Consider the following 19994-nt stretch of genomic DNA (forward strand, 5'->3'; position numbering starts at 1 on the left):
GGGCCTGTTGACATCCTGTTCAGGGGAGCCCCGGCCCCGCCTCTTCCCAAAATGATTGGTTGATCTTCGTGTCAGTCACAAAGAAGCGTGTTGGCCATTGGTGGAGAAGGGTCGGAGGCGAACGGAGGAGGATTTAAAGGCGCAGGATGCCTTTCCCGGCTGAGTCGTCACCTGAGGGAAGATGGCTTCGAACCGGGCAGCGGGAAACCGCGAGGACCAAGAGACGGTGTCCGGCGCTGAGGTCATTGCCTGGGCGCTGAAGAAACAGGTGAGAGTGACCCACGTGCGGAGGGCCGAGCCTGTGGGGGGGGGTCACCCGGGGTGTCACAAGGGGGCGTGGGAGTCCTAGGCTTAGAGCCGGAGGGGCCTCCTTTTACGGATGGGGAAACTAAAGCCCAGGGTGCCCAGCCAGGAGGGGGTCCAGCGCCCCGGCCATGGTCCCCGCTGAGCGCCTGTCCTCTTCTGTCAGAATGTGGAGTACATGTTTGGCATCGTGGGCATCCCCGTGACCGAGATCGCCGTGGCAGCGCAGGCCGTGGGCATCAAGTACATCGGCATGAGGAATGAGCAGGCGGTGAGCGAGGGGCAGGGGGGGTCGTGGGGGGCAGCCCCCAGCCCGGCCCCCTCCCCTCTCAGGGTCACTCCGGGTCATTGGGGGCAGCCCCCCCATCTTGTCCCCCTACCCTCTCAGTGTCACTCCAGGTCATCAGGGGCAGCCCCCATTTTTCCTTTCTGAGCAAATTCAAACCTGGTCAAGTTATGAGACCTTAAGGTGGCAATGCTGGCCACCCAGTCTGACCGCCTCATTTTTTACAAAGGAGGAAACTGAGACCAAATGAGGTGACATTTTTAGGGAGGAGAAAACAGGACCAGAGAAGGGAAGGGACTTGTCCAAGGGCACACGGACCATTGTCTAGGATGGGATTCAGACTCAGGTCCTCTGACCCTAAATCCAACACTTTGTGTAAGTTCTTCAAGAAGGCAAGTGATGGGTGAGAAGGCAGGCGAAGGCTCAGAGCCTTTTGGGGTCACAGGCCCAGCAGCATCTGGTGAAGCCTGCGGATCCCTTCTAAAAAGTGCTTGAGACATAGAGGACTGCAAAGGAACCAACTAGATTGCCATACAGTCATCAAAATATTTTTAAAAAACAAGTTAACAGACCCCACATTAAGAGTGCCTTTGGTTTAGAGAATACCAACAGCAGCAACTCACTGACGTTTCTATAGTGCTTTAAACTCTGTAGAGCTTTTGACATAAGATGCTGACGTTTGAACCTCAGGACAACACTGTGAGGCAGGAATTATAGTTATTGATGCTTTTTCATAGATGGGGAAACTGAGGCTCAGGAAAATTAAGTGACATGCTCATGGTCACACAGCTGGTAAATATGAGGCGTAGATCTTCCTGACTCCTGACCCCGGGACAGCTGAGGAGTGAGAGTAGGTGGTATTTTGCATTTCAGAGCTAAGGGAACTAGCCTATTAATCCACAGATGTTCCTACCTCAGGCAGTTTATAGCATGTGCTGATGATCTTTGAGTGGGACAGTGATGGCCAGAAGAAGCTGGGCATAGATTATGAGCTATTGTTATAAAAGAGTGAGGCCTTTGCAGCTGTCATTCAATGAACAAGCACTTAAAGCACTCTCACTTGGGTGCTCCTAGTAGCCATCAGATGTCTGGGAATTTCACTGAAGGTAGGTTTCCTTTGAAGGACAGTTCAGTGGAAAGAATTCAGATCCAAGCTCTGCCCCTTCCTACCTTTTAGCCTCTCTAGACTCGGTTTCCTCCCTGTAAAATGAAGTCGTACTAGATGTTTTTTAGGTCCTTCTAATTCTAAGCATGTGACCCCATGCATAAATCTGAAAGCTGTAAGGGACACTTATTTTTTGAATAAATGAGGTATCTTTATATGATCGTTAAGCTAGTTCATAATCAATTTTTTGCCTTTTTCCACCAGAAATTTACTATTATGTATTATGTTCCAACAGTAATAATAATTTACCTTTATTTATAGAAGAGGAAATGTAGTCTAGTAAATAAGGAAATGGCCTTGGAGGCAGTTAGGGAGATCTGGATCCAGGCCATATGATGCCTGCATGCCGTGTGGTCCAGGGCAAGTTAACCTCTCGGTACTGAAAGCAGACATCTCACAAGGAGGTGGCCAATCTTCCTTGGTAAAGTACAGTCCTCTCTGCTAACTGCCTCCCCCAAGAAATCACAGATCTGCTAAAAATATGACATAGACATGTTTTCTTCAGAAAGTGCAGCTCTGAGCAGGACATAGTACAAGTCTTATCGTTCCTGTTTGACAGATGAGAGAACTGACTCTGAAAGTGGAATTGATTTTCTTGCAGTAAATCTAAGTGTGTCAGTCCTGGGACTCTGACTGAGGCCTCCTAACCCTAAAGCAGCACAGTTCCCAGGATGCCATGATTTTACTCTGTTTTCCCTGGTTTTGTCCTCCCCTTATTGGCCAGTTCCAGTGTATAGTAAGAGCTGATGTTTATGTATATTTTTAAGATGTGCAAAGCACTTCACATATATTATCTGTTTGATCCTCATAACAACCCTGTGAAAAGTTAAGTACTGTCATTGTGACTGAATACATGTAAAAGCATTTCTAAGTCCTTACTGGGTGCTAGGTACTATGCTCAGGACTAGGGAGACCAATACAAAAAATGAGACAGTCACTGCCCTCAAGGAACATATGTTCTAATGGGGTCATTTCAATCGTGTCCAGCTCTTTGTGACCCCAGTTGGGGTTTTCTTGGCAAAGATACTGGAATGCTTTGCCATTTCCTTCTCCAATTCATTTTACATATGAGGAAACTGAGGCAAACAGGGTTAAGGGACTTCTCCAGGGTCACGCAGGTAGGAAGTATCTGAGGCTACATTTGAACCCATGCAGATGAGTCTTCCTAACTCCAGGCCTGGCATTCTCTCCATCCCTCATTCTCATGGGGAAGACAGCACATAAAGAGCCAGAGTTGGAAAGTGGGGGCCAGAGTAGGACAGGTAAGTAGTCACCTCTAGAACCCATGGTCCAGTGGGGAAGTAGGAGACCCAGAGTGAGCAGCTGGTGTGGAAGAGGCCACAAAGCAGGGATCCCTGTTACTGTCTGTATGACCAAAGACAGATCATTTAACCTTGCTAGTTAATCACGTAGTTAGGATAAGCAGTTGAGCCAACGGAGCCCCAAGGTGCCCGGCGTCGTTCAGCCATTAAGCTGGAGCTGAAGTCTCTCCTGAACCTAGGTCTCACGCGCTTCCCACCAAAACCTGCTACTTCTCTGAGTGTGGGTGGTTATAATGTGGCATGATAGGCTGAGAAAGGTTAGAAGACTTGCCCATCAGAAACATTTTTAAATGTTCAGAGGGATTGTTAAAGACACAAAGAAGGTAGGAAAAACTTTTAGAGAAGTCAGGTTTGGCCTCCACTTGAAACACTGATGAAGATGAGGGTTCATGCCTATTTATTTAGCATGTTAGCTTTAATATTGTTTGCACGGCCTTGTTTCCTTAGTTTAGCTTATTCTATTGTTTTTTTTTCTGGAATGGCAGCACATTTACCATGTGTTGAAATTATCATAGGCAGTAAGAGGATGACAAAAGCTTACTTGGCTGGTTTTCCCTGAAAATAAATGAGAACAAACAGGACTGAAGAAATGGCCTTCTTTGTAATCACAGATTACAAAGCAAACCTGTTCCAGATAAGCAGGATTTAGTTAGACCAAAAGTTGTTTCCTAATAGAAATTAGATTGAAATTAATTGACAAGGAAACCTTTTGTCCATAATTTAAATTTAAATATTCTACTTTTATGCTGTATTCAAAAAATTATTTAACTGCACTTCAGCCTTATAATGCTGAAAAACAGGCAGAAAATGCTTAAATGAGTTCAGTTCACAATAAATAGCAGCCAATCAGTCAACATTGAATAAACACCTACTGTGTGCCAGGCTCACTGCTAAGGCTGATATCATAACACGGGGAACAGTGGAAATGGCCTTCTGATGTGTACTTCTTCAAGCTAAATGTGTCAGCATTGCGGTTCCGATGGCTCTAAGTTGGTTCCAGGATGTTTGAGTACCTTTGTTGTTCTTTTAGGCTTCTTATGCTGCCTCTGCCGTGGGATATCTGACAGGCAGGTAACGTGAACATTTCTGTTTTATTATCATTGGTAACCATAGCTAACGGGGCAACACTAGTGTCATGTTTTTTTAATGGAAACGTTACTTGTCTGGAAGAATTGGTGCCAGCGGGCAGCAGTGCTGAGGGTTAACCAAGGAGTAGCTTTCTGAGTAATGTAGTTATTGGGAATAGTAAGAAAATGAAGGAATAGTTTGTCCAACAGCTTAGTTGCTAACCTCATCTCATGAGACAGACTGAATTTGAGTTAGGCATAAGAAGTTAATTTCCCTATTACTTGTTTCTGCTAATACCCCTGTTAATCATGTAACTTGACAGTTTCCCATGGTAAATCTTGTTATGCATCCTATAAAGAAAGACAATTGTTTTCATCTTTCCCATTTTTCTTGATGATTTTAAAATATCAGTTGAGTGTTTCAAATCCATGAAACAATGGTGGGCACCCCCATCCTCTCAGTTATCCAGATTTGTAGCTTCATAGCCATCCCTAACTCTTTCCTTTTCCTATTTCACTAACTCCATCTTTCTAAATAAGTTGCTAAATCATACACTATCTCTTGGATTTACCTCCTTCTTTCCACTCCCGTGGCTCCTGCCCTAGTTCAGGCCCTTGTCCCTTCTTGCCTAGGTCATCATTTCCCAGTTGATATTCCTGCTTCTGGCTGCTTCTCACTAATTCATCCTTCGTGTAGCTGCCAAAACAACTACCCTGAGGCATAGCTACGATTATAATATGTCCTGATCAAAGGCCCTCTGACTCTTTACCAAATCTAGAATATAAAATACAAACTCAAAGATTTGCAGAATTTAGCTTTGGAAGGGACCTACTCCAAGCCATACCTGATCCGCATGGTAAATAACCAGTGAGCAGCTGGTCAGCTGGCCTCTGCTTAAAGACCTCCGGGGAGGGGAACCTTGGACTGCTGTCCTTGTGAGGAAGCTTTTCTGGATAACCCGTGCTAAATTTGCCTCCTCATACCATGTACCCCTTGCTTCTGCCCTCTAGAACTAAACAGAGCCAGGCTTCCTCTGCCATGTGACAGCCCCGCAGACACTTGACAAAGATTTTCTCCTTCAAAGCAAATATCTCTCAGCACCTTCTTGCATTTCATAAATTCAGGGTCTTCCATTCTCTGGAAACCCTCTAGCTCATCAGTGCCCTTCTTAAACTGCAGTGCCACAAAGGTTCCAGATATTTGACCTGTCCAAGGCTTTCAAGATGTGACCCAGGCCTGGTATTTGCTGCCTTGCATAGTGTCCTCTCTACTTCCCTTCCCATCCTGATTTCCCAGCCTCATCTCTCCTGCGTGTACTCTGCCTTCCATCCAAACAAGATGGCTCACTGCCCCCGGAATCCCAGATTTCTTCTGCTTCTGTCCATTCACCCCAGCCGTCCTACACGCATGAAGTGCATCACCTTCCAGTGCCTCTTTCTTTATAGACTCAGTGCAGGTACCACCACATCAGTGAGGCCTTCTCTGATTCCTCATCTCCTACCACTCAGGTGCCTTCTGCCACTCTTTCCTCCTTCACCCTTGTCTCACGTGATGAAATGACCTCATTCCTTACCAAGGCTAATCCCTGTACTTGTTCAAATGATCCCATTCCATCCCATCTCCTCCAATCAATGACCTCCCTCTGTCATCCCCACTCTTTCACTTATTTTCAGTCTCTCTTTTTCTACTGGCTCCTTTCCTACTGCCTGCAGACATGTCCATATCTCCCCTATCCTGAAAAAACCCTCATTGGATTCTTCCATCCTTACTATCATCCTGTATCTCTTCTGCTCCATGCAGCTAAACTCCTCCCAAGGGCCATTTACAATAGGTGCCTCCACCTTTTTCTCACTCTTCTTAATGCCTTATAATCCAGCTTCTGATCTCATCATTCCACCAAAACTGTCCTCTCCAAAATTGCCGGTGATCTCTTTGTTGCCAAATCTAGTGGCCTTTTCTCAGCCCTCGTTCTCCTTGACCTCTCTGCAGCCTTTGATACTGTTGATCACCCTCTCTTTCTTCATATTTTCTTCTCTCTAGGTTTTCCGGACTTCACTCTCTCCTGGTCTTCTTCCTACCTACCTGACCGCTCCTCTTTTTTTCCTTATCTGGGTCCTCCTCTAAATTTAGGTGTGCCTCAGGGTTCTGTCTGCTACTCTCTTCACTTCTCCCTCTCCACTACTTTACTGGGTAATCTCATCAGCTGCCATGGATTTAATTCCCAAACTTGAAGTTTAGGGTTCTCAGATCTGCCTATCCTGCCCCAAGCTCTCTGCTGACCTCTAATCTCAAATCTCCATCTGCTTTTCAGACTTGTCGAACTAGATTCCAGTAGGCTTCTTAAACTCAACGTGCCTGAAGCAGAATGTGTTATCTTTCCCCTAAACCCTTCTTCTCTCCTACCTTCCCTGTTACTGTGGAGGGCACCATCATCCTTCCTAGCTCCCAGGCTCACAACCTAAGAGTCAGACTGGATCCTCTCTCTCTCACTTCCCACATCTAAGCTGTCACCAAGGCCAATTGATTTTATCTCTGCAGCATCTCTTGAATTTGCCCCCTCGGGCACTGCTATCCTCTTGGTGCAGGCCCTCATCACCTCACGCTTAGACTATTGCCATCGGTCTGCCGGCCTCAAGTCTCTCCCTCCTCCTCTCCATTCTCAGCCACCAAAGTGATTTTCCTGGAGTTCAGGTCTGATCATGTCACTCTCTTACTCATAAACCCCGGTGGCTCCCTATGGCTTCTAGAGTCAAATACAAAGTGCTCTGTTTGGCATTCAAAGCCCTTTATAACCCAGCTCCTTCCTAACTTTCCAGGCTTCGTACATCTTACTCCCCAACACGTATTCTTCCATCACAGGCCTTCTTGCAGTGCTGCAAACAAAAAATCCATTGTCTTGGCTCCAGGCATTCTCGCTGGCTGTCCCTCATGCCTGGAGTGCTCTCTCTTTTCACCTCCTACTGGCTTCCCTGGCTTCTTTTAAGTCCCAACTAAAATCACGTCTTCTACCAGAAATCTTTTCCAGCCCTTTTCAATTCTAGTGCCTTCCCTGTCTTAATTCCTATTTCCTATGTTTCCTGTGTGCAGCTTGTTTTGTGTGTATTTGTTCACCTATTCTCTCCCCAGCAGTCTGTGTGCTCTTTCAGGGCTGGGACTGTCTTCTGCCTCTTTTGTGTATCCCTAGCACTTAGCACGGTGCCTGGCACAGAGTAGGCGCTTAATAAATGTTTATGGATTGATTGGTCCCTCCCATCATGTTGTTGGTGTTCTTTCCTCCTTAAATTACCTTGCATGTGCTGTATGTTGACCTTGCCTGGTTTTCTTTGGGGAGCAATGCCTTGCCCATCATGGGTGCTGAAAGCACTTTGTAATTGTCAGAAAGGAGAAGTGCTGCATCACTTCTAATGCTCTTGGATCCCGTTTTCACTATTTTTGCTATCTGAATAAGCTACATGGAGATATTTAGGTTGTTTGGGGGGATCCATCCCACAAGACTTTTAAGAGATGTAATCTTATAAATGCAAAATAACATTCTGGTTACGGAATTTGATTGGTACCAACAATACTTTCCCCCTCATCCCTCAATGCTGAACATATTGTTTCTAATTAAAATCCAAATCCTGCCTCACTTCCTAGCTATGGGAGCCTGTGCTAATTACTCACTTATCTTGTCCATCTCAGCTTTGGTTTCCTTAACTATAAAATGGTGATAATAACAGCACCTACCACGCAGGGTTATTGTGAGGATCATGATTGTGAGGATCTGTAAAGCACTTTGTAAACATTAAAGTGCTGTATAAATGCAAGCTGATTATTGGAAAGGTCACGCCAGTTAGCATAAGAGGCAGGATTTGAACACAGGCCTTCCCAACTCTAAGGCCAACACTCTGCCACTCTGCTTCCCCCCAGTGTCAGTATCCTGCTCAGGTGAAACCCTCAAGCCTCACAGAAGGGACTTTGGTCACATTACACTTCAGAATTCCTTTTGCCCAGAAGATCTCTAACAGTTTGTTTACCTGATAAGCAGTGACTCCTTTCTCCCATAACAAAGTTCAGCTGCAGATCACAAATCCATACTTGATTTAGCTCCATTGTAATTGTATCAGAATTTGAATATGCTTACATAATGGATTATAAAATTACAGGTCCTAAATCTCTCTTAAATTCTGATCCCAAGAGTATACTGATAATTTAAGTTTTATTACAATGATACACATGCCCCAAAAAGGGGAAATAAAAGATCTGCCAGCATTTAAGTGCCTGCTAGGTGCCAAGCATTGTTCAAGCCTCTTGAGATACAAGAGAAAAATGAACCCTCCTGTTCTCTAAAACCATACATCCTATTGATCAGTGTAACCATATTCACATACTCCGGTGGGTTTTCTCATTCCTAATTGTGTAGAAATACAGCTGAAAAAGGCCTAGAATGTCATTCCTCTGAAATTTCCACAGATATTTGTGTATTTACTTCTGAAGTGATTTGTTATTTTTATTATTACAATTAACATTTATATAGCGCTTTAAGATTTATAGAGCAGTATATGTTTATATATGTATGTATGTATGTATACACACACACACACACATTTATATAGCGCTTTAAGATTTATAGAGCAGTATATGTTTATATATGTATGTATGTATGTATGTATGTATGTATAGACACACACACACACACACACACACACACACACACACACACACACACACACACACACACACACCCTCTCTTCTAATTCATGATGTTTTTCTTCCAGGCCGGGAGTTTGCCTTGTGGTTTCTGGTCCAGGTCTTATCCATGCACTCGGTGGAATGGCAAATGCAAACATGAACTGTTGGTAATTCAGTTTAAATTTTAACCTTTTTTTTCCGAGTCCTATAATTTTTTTTTATCCTTACTAAGTGTGACTACATGATTAGTAAAAGAGAACTCCTCCTCAAGTGAGTAGACTCCCAGTGTCATTGACCATGGTCTTCACAAGGTGGTAGGTTTGGGGGCTGGAAGACTCCTCCATTCTCCCTCCTTTTTTATCTGTGAGGGATCTGAGGCCTGGAGTAGGGAAGGGATTTACCCAAGGTCATGAGAAAGTCTTGATGTTTTCAGATCTTATCATCACTGTGAAATGAAATTAAAGTGCATATGTGGGTATGGACTTGTAAAAGTGCCTTAAGTCCTTAGAAAGATATTGCATAAATCTGATACTGGCTCTTAGATGTCTTTTCATAGTTTGGGAAAGGGAATAGATCTTCAAGAGATCCAGTTTATTCTCCTTATTTTACAGAGGAGGAAGCAGGCCCATTAACTCTGGACATCATTGCTACTCTTTTTTTTTTCCAGAATAGATTTCAGATAATACAGAGTAAAGATAGCTAGTGGGTTCTGGATTTCAGAGGTTACATGTAAGAGTCTTCCCAGGTCATCAAGAATGCTTGGAGGGGGCAGAGCCAAGATGGCGCAGTGAAAGCAGTGACTTGCTTGAGCTCTCCCCCAAACCCCTCCAAATACTCATAAAAAATGGCTCTAAACAAATTCTGAAGCAGCAGAACCCACAAAAAGACAGAGTGAAACAAATTTCCAACCCAAGACAACCTGGATGATTGATCAGAAAGGTGTATTGCGCTGGGCTGGGAGCGTAGCGCGGCACAGGCCGCAGTAAACCTGGAGCAGGCCTCAGAGGACTGAATTGCGGGCAGCTGTGGAGGTTTCCAGACTCCTCAATCCACCAATGCCAAAGACAGCTTAGAAGATCAGTGGGAAAAGTCTGTTTCTGTCGGTGGTCAGAGAGGAAGGCGGGTTTCAGCTCCATTCCCCAAGAGCGTGGCCCTGGCGGGGGGGGGGAGGGTGGCAGCTGCTTCCCGAGCTTCCGGCCCACAGACTGAGGGGGAATCCAGTGGCTGATCAGAGAGGGACTGCAGGGATCTCTTTGCCAGTGCTGAGGCAGGAATCTCTTGCTTTGCCCGTATGTGGATCTGGGTCACAGTTCTGGGTGGCAGTGCTGGGGTGAGGAGGAGCGCTGGCGTGGTGAAGCTTATAGTGGCTGTGGAGAGGAACCCCTCCTCACAGTTCGGGGACAGAAAGGAATACTTGCTGTCATAGGCCAGGAAAGGAGTAAACACCTCCCCCTTATCATACACCTTGGAAGAACTGAAAATTTACAGGTCCCTACAAGTATCTCTGAAAACAGCTACACAAACCCCTGAAGCTTGGGACAGTACACTCTCCACATTGGAAGCAGACTCTTACCTTAACAAAGAGTTTAAAACTAAAGTAATTGGCTGGGATCATGAGCAAGCAGTGCAAAAAGAGTCAGACCCATAGAATCTTACTTTGGTGAAAAAGAAGATCAAAATACACAACCAGAAGAAGACAACAAAATCAAAGCTCCTAAATCCAGAGCCTCCAAGAAAAATATGAATCAGTCCCAGGCCTTGGAAGAGCTCAAAAGGGATTTTGAGAAGCAAGTAAGGGAAGTAGAGGAAAAACTGGGAAGAGAAATGAGAGGGATGCAAGAAAATCATGAAAAACAAGTCAACAGCTTGCTAAAGGAGACTCAAAAAAATGCTGAAGAAAATAACACCTTAAAAAACAGCCTAACCCAAATGGCAAAAGAGGTCCAAAAAGCCAATGAGGAGAAAAATGCCCTAAAAAGAAAAATTGGCCAAATGGAAAAGGAAGTCCAAAAGATTACTGAAGAAAATACTTCCTTAAAAATTAGAACAGAGCAATTGGAAGACAGTGACTTTATGAGAAATCAAGACACTGTAAAACAAATCCAAAAGAATGAAAAATTAGAAAACAATGTGAAATATCTCATTAGAAAAACAGCTGACCTGGAAAATAGATCCAGGAGAGAGAATTTAAAAATTTTTTGGACTCTCTGAAAGCCATGATCAAAAAAAGAGCCTAGACATCATCTTTCAAGAAATTATCAAGGAAAACTGCCCTGATATATTAGAACCAGAGGGCAAAATAGAAATTGAAAGAATCCACAGATCTCCTCCTGAAAGAGATCCCCAAAGGAAAACTCCTAGGAATATTGTAGAAAAAAAAAAGTCTTCCCAGGAGGGATAGAAAACTCAAGAACGAAATGTTGATAGTGCCAATGGTTCAGATGAGAAATAAAGCAGTCATAGTATGAAGAAACCCATCCAGAAACTCATCAACCAGCTGAGATATTAAAGTGATATAGATAGAAGATGCAGTTACAGAATGAAGGGTTAGACTAGATGATGTTTCCAGCTCTAAATCCAATGAAAATGTTGGTGGCATCCTTGATTGTGTGGTAGGAAGTAACATTCTAGCTTTGGGTTATTCACTTCAGAAAACAGAGCTGGTGGAGTAGAGAACAAAAAAGGGAGAGGAAAATATGAGTTAATGGAGAGTGAAGTGAGCAGAGCCAGGAACGTGATGTACACAAGGACCCTGATGATGTAAACAGAACAGAAAACCCAAACTGACCATTTTGGATTATAGTGACCAAATTTGGCCCCCAAAGCGAGTGGAGAGAATGTGTCTTTTTGCTTTCCTTGCCGAGGCAGAGAGCTGTGTTGGGGTCATATTGCACATACTCTCAGACATGGTTGATGTGTTGCTTATTTTTGGTGAACTGCTTTTTTCCCCTCTTTTAATCCTTGTTACAAGCCATGACTTTCTAGTTAAGGGAAGAGAAAGAGACATATTTGGAAATGAAAGTGATGTAAAAACAAGGATCAATAAAAATAAGGAAAAAAATTGACTTAGAAGGGGCAAGAAATATCTTTCAGACGAGAGGAGTCTAGTTCTAAATGCTATCTAACCTGCAGGAAAGTCCCTAGTGTTGTGGCCCTGGCATTTGCCCTTAGCCTTGTTATGTATATCAAGGCATGCTTATTGAAATTGTCAGACACACAGAGCTGGGGAGCTAGCTCGTGTGCCAAGAACCATGAGGCAAACCTCATCATATTAGTAGGAATGAGTGGAAAGCCCTGCACTTGTTGATGGTGCAGCAGTGGTGTGGGTGGGACACACGGCTGTACAACAATGCGTATGAAAAGATCTGTGGGTTTTTGTGCACTGCAAACTCTGGATGAGTCAACAGTGTGAATGTTTTTTTGCAGCCAAAAAAAGCTTACTTAATCTTGGGCTGCTTTTGTGGAAGGGCAGCACCCAGAGTGAAGGAGGCCAGCCACTGCTGTTCTCTTCCCGGATCACAATTCTTCTTCCTCCACATCTGGAGTTTTCTGAGTCACATTTGGGAAGGAAGGTGACAAAGTAGGGCACAGCCCAGAGGAGGACCATGATGACAACATGGGCCTTGTGGGCATCACATGGAGGAACTGTGGCTACTTAGCTGGAGAAGAGAAATTTACTGGGAGAAGAGGAGAGCTGTCTTTAGCCATTTGAAGGGCCCACAGGTAGAAGGAGGGGTGAGAGGTATTTGACTAGGTCTTAGAAGGCAAAACCATAGTTATATGCAGAGAGGCAGGTTCAGTGTGGCATGAGGAAAGATCTCCAACCAGCGAGAGCCTTCCAGAAGCAGAGCAGCATTTTCACTATTCTGAGTGGTCAGCCAGTGTTAAGCAGTCACTGTGTACCAGGCACACTGTGCTGGGTTCTGGGTTACAGAGACAAAAATGAACCGGTCCCTGCCGTCAGTGAACTTATGTACTGCCCGAGGAGACAAATAAGTACGAGGTAATTTTGGGAGGAAGATCCCAGTCAGCCAAGAAAGTAACACAGAAGAGGGCACTTGACCTCACAGAATCACTCGTTTCCTCATTTGAGGCCCAGGGGAGTGCACCCTACATTCCTGACACAAGGGACTGCTAGTGGAAAGGGACAGAGATAGGCTATGGAATATGACATGTGAGGCGTATCAGAAGGGCCACTTTGGACCAGTTTGTGAAGGGATTTAAATGCCAAACAACAGAATAGAAAGTCAGTAGAGTTTATTGAGCCGCGAAGTGACCTGACCCAACCTATGCTCTAGGAATATCACTTCGGTTACTTCATAGTAAAAATATGGATTAGAGAAGAGAGACTAATTAGGAGGCTTTGCAGTAATACACGTGATCAGACCTGAACTAAACTCGGTGGCCCTGTGAGCAGGGAGAAGGGGACGCCTGCTGTTGATATTATAAAAAGGATTCCCATTTAAGGGTAGATCAAACTGTGTAGATTCAGTGTCCCTCGCAGCTCTGAGACACTGAATCAGAGCCTACTTTTCAAGAAGTAGTTACAGTTCTACTATGGGCTTCTCATGTGGCAGTATTTTATTACATGACTTCGTTTAATGTTTGTTTTATGACTGAATTAGAGGGTTTGGAAAGCTCTGGCTTTAGAGTTAGAGGCCCTGTGTGCTGATGTCCTCTCTGCTGTTTACTATTTCTAGGATGGGAGGCAGGTCCGATTTCTCACTTGGGGGTTTGTGCTCCACTGTTGCTAAGGTGTCTCACAACTCTAACACTCCATTCGGCTCTATGAGGAATACATGGGATGTGATACTGTCCTCCTGTTGTCTGTCCCATGGATTGGTCATAGCTCCCCAAGCCTTTCTCCTTTTTTCTTTATGCCCTCTATTATCACTCAGACATTTACTTAGGTTTGCCATGCTTAGTGCAAAGCTTTCCAACTTGACTCTTCTTTATTGCTCCTTAAATCAACCACTCGCGAATTTCAGGAAATTTATCTTTGTTTTAAAATTCTTTATTTCAGGCCTCTGATTGTTGTTGGTGGTTCTGCTGACAGTAATCAAGAAATGATGGGAGCCTTCCAGGAGTTTCCCCAGGTACCTAGGCATAAGATGCTCCGTGTGGCGTTCAGTGTAAAATTTAGTGTTACGTGCAGATGCCATTGCTTGTCTCCGGGCTGCAGACTCTCTGGGGCCAATGGAGCCGATGCAGAAAGATAACACCAATCCATAAATAAGTGAACCTACCTCCTGGGGACCGAGTAAATTGCGTCTTTCATGTATGTATGTATACTAAGTGTTTTTCAGATGTATGTAGGTGTTCTTGTAAGTTCAAATAGAATATAAATTAATTTTAAAATATTACTGGAGTCAGTAGCTTTTTGACATATTCCATATTTTTCTTAATCATTTGATGTTAATAGTATAACTTATTGTGTGTGTGGAGAATTCAAGAACCATTGATGGTAACAAGGGGTCCTTGGATTCCAAAAGATTTCAAATCCCTGATGTTTCCTGTTTGACCAATGTTTTGCTACATCTCTTTGCTACCTGCAATTCCATTAAAAATACACCAGAAGTAGCCCTGTTGAATGACTCTGATCTTAAATATCAGACGAAGCCTAGAACAAGATGATCTCTGCTCTCCAGAGAGTTTGTGGCTATGACAGAGAAAGATCCATGGAAGAGTCCAGGTTGAAGAGGGATTCTGTGTGGATGCTGAGATCCTCCAGACGCTTTCACAAGGAGGACCTTGTGAAGGATGTGTCAGCTCCTGGAATATTGCAGAGCCTCCTGGAAGCGATTTGTAATGACCATCCAGACAGGAAAGGCCAAGTGGATCAAGAATGTCTCTTACCTAGACTGTGACATACATTGGATAGGCAGCCTTGTCTGTCAGTACGTGTGTCTGAGGAAGGCAAGACAGATGCTGGTGAGTTAGGTGCAGTTAAGCAGGAGAAGAACAAGCTGGATTGCTTTCAGTAACCTGCAAGACTTCTTTAATATTTCCAAGTCTCCCACAGGCACAAAGGCCTGTCTTTGTAACACCAGAACTCTACCAGCCTTGCTGGATGGCTGCAAGACTCAGAATAAATTTGTCTCTGGAGAATTGAAGGTGAATATCATCCAGAGAGCCCTGGAAAGTGCCTGGTGGATGGGAGCAGGCCATAGTCAGGGAGGAACTTTGAAGAAGAAAGCAGTAAAAGAGGTCATTGGGGAAATAGAGTGACGTAGGAGGAGAAGAGAGGCCGATGGTGAGGGTGAGGGCCAGCAGGTGTACAGGACAGGTGTCTCAGTGTCAGGAGAAATTGAGGAAGTCTCTAGCATGTTGGGTCATCATGTCACCCTGTGGTGAACTTAGGAGAGGAGTTGGACAAGAGGCACACAGGATGAGCAGGCAGGGAGAGGCTGTGATCTGCATCACTGAAGGGACTCCAAATCAGTGAGATCACAGAGCCTTTTGAGTAGAATCTGTGTTGTCCTCATGCATAGTAGGTGCTTAACAGACGCTGCTTGTTCATGTGAAATAAAGCTGGAGAAGGCAGGTGAGAGCTGGGTGACAGACAAGGAATTTCTGTATTAGCCTGAAGTCAAAAGGTTTTTGTGCAGGTGAGCCCAAGCACGAAAGACAGACAACAGCATGATCAGACTTCTGCGTTTGGGCAGCTGCAGGAAGGATGGGTCAGAGGAGGGGAAACGGGAGACTGATGCAGTCGTGCAGAGGAGAGGGAATGGGAATGTGAGCCAGGCTGCAAGCATCGTGATAGAGTGATGGGCGTAGAAGTGGGGATAGAGGAGATAGGACTTGGCAGCGGATGAGATACTGGAGGGAGGGAGAGTGAAGAGTCGGATATGACCAAGGTCAAGAGCCTGGGTGGGGGGCGAGTTAAAGGGAAAAACCCCCGAGCTCAGGTTTTGATATGACAAGTGTGGGGGACTGGTAGGATAGCCAAGGGAGGATTGAGGTGTGCAGCAGGCTGTTAGTGCTACAAGACTGGGATTTAGGAAAGAGACTGAGGCGTAGGACATTTCATCTGGGTGCTTACAACCCCAGGGAATTTTTCTTAAGGCAAACGTTGAATGAATATTTAATCATAAAAAACACTTTTATTTATCAAATTAGAGAAACAAAAAAAATTAATTTAAAAAAAATAACACTATAACTTTACTTTTAAAATACAACTTTAAAAATGAGATACAAAATGCTAAAAAAAAAAAAACCCACCACAAATAGAGATATTAGCTTGTGCCTAGCATGCTTATGGGGTTTTATGTGTAGATCTGAAATTATCTTCATTGTAATAGTCAATATTTACATAGCATTTTGATGTCTGCAAAGCACTTTACATATATTATTTCATTGATCCAACTACCTGGAAAGTAGATGGCTGTTGCTTGTTATCTTCATTTTATAAATAAGGAAACTGAGGCTGAGAAGTTAAGTGACTTGTCCAGGGTCACACAGCTACTAAGTAGCTGAGCAGGATATGAGCTTAAGTCTTCCTGATCCCCAAGTCCAGCGTCTTATGCCCAGTGTCCTTTAGCTGCCTTGGAATGATAGTGGAACCCATGAAAGAACATGTTGAGAGAAATGGAGAGAGGCAGGGATGAAACCGTGGGGCACATCCATGCTTCACCAACATGTGTTGTTCTTTAACTTCCACGAGACCCTGATCCTGGTTCTATTTCAGAATCTCACTATCAATTTCAAAATATTTTCATAGTATTTTATACTTAACCTTCTCGTGATTAGGTTATATGTTCTAAGAAACACAGTTCTGCAGAAGTAGAAATACTAGATGGATTCAAAATTCTCTTCTTTGCCTGTTTATGAATTATCCTTGATACAAAATACTGTTGCCTCTTCATAGAGCTGGTTAGGATTTCAGAAGGCCTTCTGGTTCAAATCCTTTGTTTTATAGATAAGGAAACTGATTCCCAGAATGATTGCCCAAGGATATGGAGGGGATAAGTGACAAAGCAGGATTTGAACCCAGGTCCTCTGACCCCAAAGCTTGAAGTGGCCTGGATCTATATTGACTATTTATTTGAGTCTTAGCCACTTATATTCTGTAACTTGCTCCTGTAATGGAAACCCACGTTTATTAATTTTGTTTCTATGTAGAAGAGTATTGTGGTTTGTAGACTGAATTTGGAACTTTTTTTTCCTCTACGTAGGTTGAAGCTTGTAGGTTATACAGCAAACTGTCTGTCAGACCAAGCAGCATAGAAGCTATTCCCTTTGTTATTGAAAAGGTACGGTATATAATTATAAGTTGTCCATAATGTTTGAGTTGTTTGTTTTTAATGCTTGAAATCTTGGTTGTTACAGCCCTGAGTATTATATTCCACTTAGTAAAATATAACAGGTAGGAACACTGCCAGACAGTTCAAAATTGCACTACTTTTCATAGACTATTAATTGCCTTTTGCATATTTTAAAGATGCTTTTCATTTATCTTGTTTAAAGAAGCTAAACTATATAGCAGGCACTGGAGAACATGTTTTTGCCTTTCAAAGGTCCCTGGCTGTATCTTCCATATTGGGAATACCCTTTACAGTTGAGATAAATGATAAAATCCTTAAATATCACCTTACAAGGGAAATGTTGATAACCAGCCTTGATGTGTAGGATTCCATATTGAGCTGACTAAACAATGAGCCAGAGTTGACAAGCCACAGCTCCCTGAGCACTGGAGACAACAAAAACCTTTACTTTGGAGGCAAAAATATGAATTCGTGGTGGCAATAGAACCTTGGGATTCAGGTGGCAGTTGGGTCATTTCTAAGAGTAAAAATAATGAAAAATAAAGTTTAAGATCTCAGTAATATAAATTGATCTTCCTTTTAATTAAAGATAGTACCATTGGAGAGGAATTTTAATTTCAATGTGTTCTCCCTTGTTTTTCCAGTTGTTTGTGTCAGTTTCCTCAGCTGTAAAATGGAGTTAATTAAAAGTACCTACATCACAGGCTTGTGAGGATCAAATGAAAAAATATTTGTAAAGCGCTTAGCACAGTGCCTGGTATACAGTAGGCACTATAGAAATGCTTATTTCCTCCCTCTCTTTCCCCATTGATAATTGAACAACTAGCATTTATGTAACACTTTAAGGTTTGTGATGTGCTTTTGCATATGTTAACTCATGTGATTCTCACAACAACACATGAGGAAACTGAGACAGAGAGAGGTGTAGTGACTTTTCCAGGTTTTAGCTAATGGGTCTGAGGTAGAGTCCACACAGATTTCCTGAGTCCGAAGCCTTCATGCTCTCCACTTGCCCCCTAGCTTCCTGGTTTGCCTACTTTTACTCCATTTTTCATTATGGTCCAAATACAGACTACATTTCCTCTCCAAATCTGGCTTCTATGACCTAATTGTGACCCATAATTTTTCTTTTTCATTGTAGACTCGATGTATTTTGCTATCTTTCAAAGACCTCTCATTTTAGGCATGTACCCTATATTGCTAATATGGTATGAAATACCTAGGAAATTTAGAAAATTATTCATTTCATAACTTTAAAAGAGTCATATGGAATAAAATCATGCACATTAAGATTTTTAAAATACTAATATGTGCTCCTACTATTTTGCAATAAATCTAGGCTGTGAGAACCAGTATTTATGGTCGGCCAGGTGCCTGCTATGTTGACATACCTGGAGACTTTGTGAACTTACAGGTGAATGCAAGCTCTATAAAGTGAGTAATTGTTTGGGGGAAAGTTTTCTAATGAGATTAAAGTATTTCCAAACATTTGCTAACTTTGCAAGAAATAACTATCAGGGCTTTTTTTAAAATTTCTTTAATCCCTTAAGCCTATTTCCTTTTAATTAACTTAAGCCTGGCAGAGGGTCTAACTTCATTTTAGTATTGTTATTTGTATATGAGCTTTTCACATTTTGTGTGGGAAGATGATGGGCCATAATATCAGTGATTTGGAATGTCATAATTTAAGCCTGTGAAAGACTTAGGTAAAGCTGGTGATGAATGTAGGATTAAATCGAGGAGAAAGCCAGAGATTTAGGAGAGGCTGTGGCTGGAGATCTGGCTCTGCCACTAACTTGACCTTGGGCACATGGCTTTACTGCTTGGTCAATTGTTCATTGCCTTCATCTGTAAAATGGATTGTGTGTTGTCTTTTCCTGCTCTGAGATTCTGTGGTTATAGAAATTATTCGAATTCAACTTTTGATTAGAAGGATCTTCTAAACATAATAGCAAGGGTATTTTGATTCTTTTTTTCCCAATAAAATGACACTACTGTAACATTTGGAGAACAGTAGTAAGCCACTTATTAATTCATTTATTATCATTAGAAAGGAATTATCCAAACCCTCCACAAATTATTTTTGTACAATGATCAGAGGTTATACATACCAGTTCAGAGGACTGGTGGGGTTGTTTTACATTGTGAAATACTAGCATTCTCCACCAAAGTCTTCCTTTGGCACCTAATCCTGGCATGGAGTAGGGGGGCTGGCTCATGGGCCCCTTTGCAAGGTAATGTTGTTTTAAATAGAGAAAATACAGAGGATTATGAAGAAACTAGTTACATTGAAAGAATATTTTTCGTGTGTGTATGTGTGTGAGGGTTGTAACAGACACTCTCTGGTTTGGCGTCTATGTGGGTAAAGCAGGTACCCACGCTGGTAGAATGATAGATCCTTGAAGTATAGAAGAACTACCTGTGGAGCTGTTCACTGAAAGAAAAAAGAATCAGCATCCCCCGCCTGAGCTTGCTTTGGGGTCAGAATTGCAGGATAGTTAATATTCAATCCTATTTCAGCACGTGACTGTCTTTTGTTTCAAACCAACAATAGAGCTGAGTTTGCTGCAGTCTCCCTCTCGTTTCTTGGTCGTGTTCACCACTTAAGCAAGGTGCTGTGACTAGGGCACCATGTAGTCTTTCCTTGCCCCCCTTCATGAATGAATGAGAAAGCATTTAGGAAGCACTTGCTGTATACACAACACTGTGCTAGGCACTAAGGACATGAATAGACCGGTAAGACAGCCACCGCACTGAAGGAGTTCACATGCTTTCAGGAGAAACAACAGAGAAACTTTCAGCTGTGGGGCAGATGGTTTTTGGAGTGGGAGTAGCAGCAGCAAAACAGATGGTCCTGCCTCTGCTTTAATGTCAGTTCCTCTGACAAAATCATATCTGTTTCTGATCCCAAA

At 43.1% G+C, this 19994-nt stretch overlaps 1 protein-coding gene across 3 annotated transcripts in view; it reads left to right on the top strand.

The window, feature by feature from the left end:
* The first annotated feature begins 9 nt into the window (after positions 1-9).
* The window catches only part of HACL1 (2-hydroxyacyl-CoA lyase 1), a 44482-nt gene continuing 24497 nt past the window's right edge, over positions 10-19994 (top strand). The window contains exons 1-7 of one of the 3 annotated variants that reach the window (XM_020987238.2): positions 11-268; positions 470-574; positions 4107-4147; positions 8902-8982; positions 13839-13911; positions 16993-17070; positions 18422-18516. In XM_020987238.2, coding sequence (XP_020842897.1) covers positions 182-268; positions 470-574; positions 4107-4147; positions 8902-8982; positions 13839-13911; positions 16993-17070; positions 18422-18516 — 560 coding nt within the window. In that variant the 5' untranslated portion in view covers positions 11-181. Of the gene's footprint in view, positions 269-469; positions 575-4106; positions 4148-8901; positions 8983-13838; positions 13912-16992; positions 17071-18421; positions 18517-19994 lie in introns of all 3 variants that reach the window. The other 2 variants (XM_020987239.2, XM_020987240.2) reach the window with 2 other exon arrangements.

The sequence above is a fragment of the Phascolarctos cinereus genome, unplaced genomic scaffold (assembly GCF_003287225.1).
Source record: "Phascolarctos cinereus isolate Bilbo 61053 unplaced genomic scaffold, phaCin_HiC Scaffold_1;HRSCAF=81, whole genome shotgun sequence".
Taxonomy (NCBI): Eukaryota; Metazoa; Chordata; class Mammalia; order Diprotodontia; family Phascolarctidae; genus Phascolarctos; species Phascolarctos cinereus.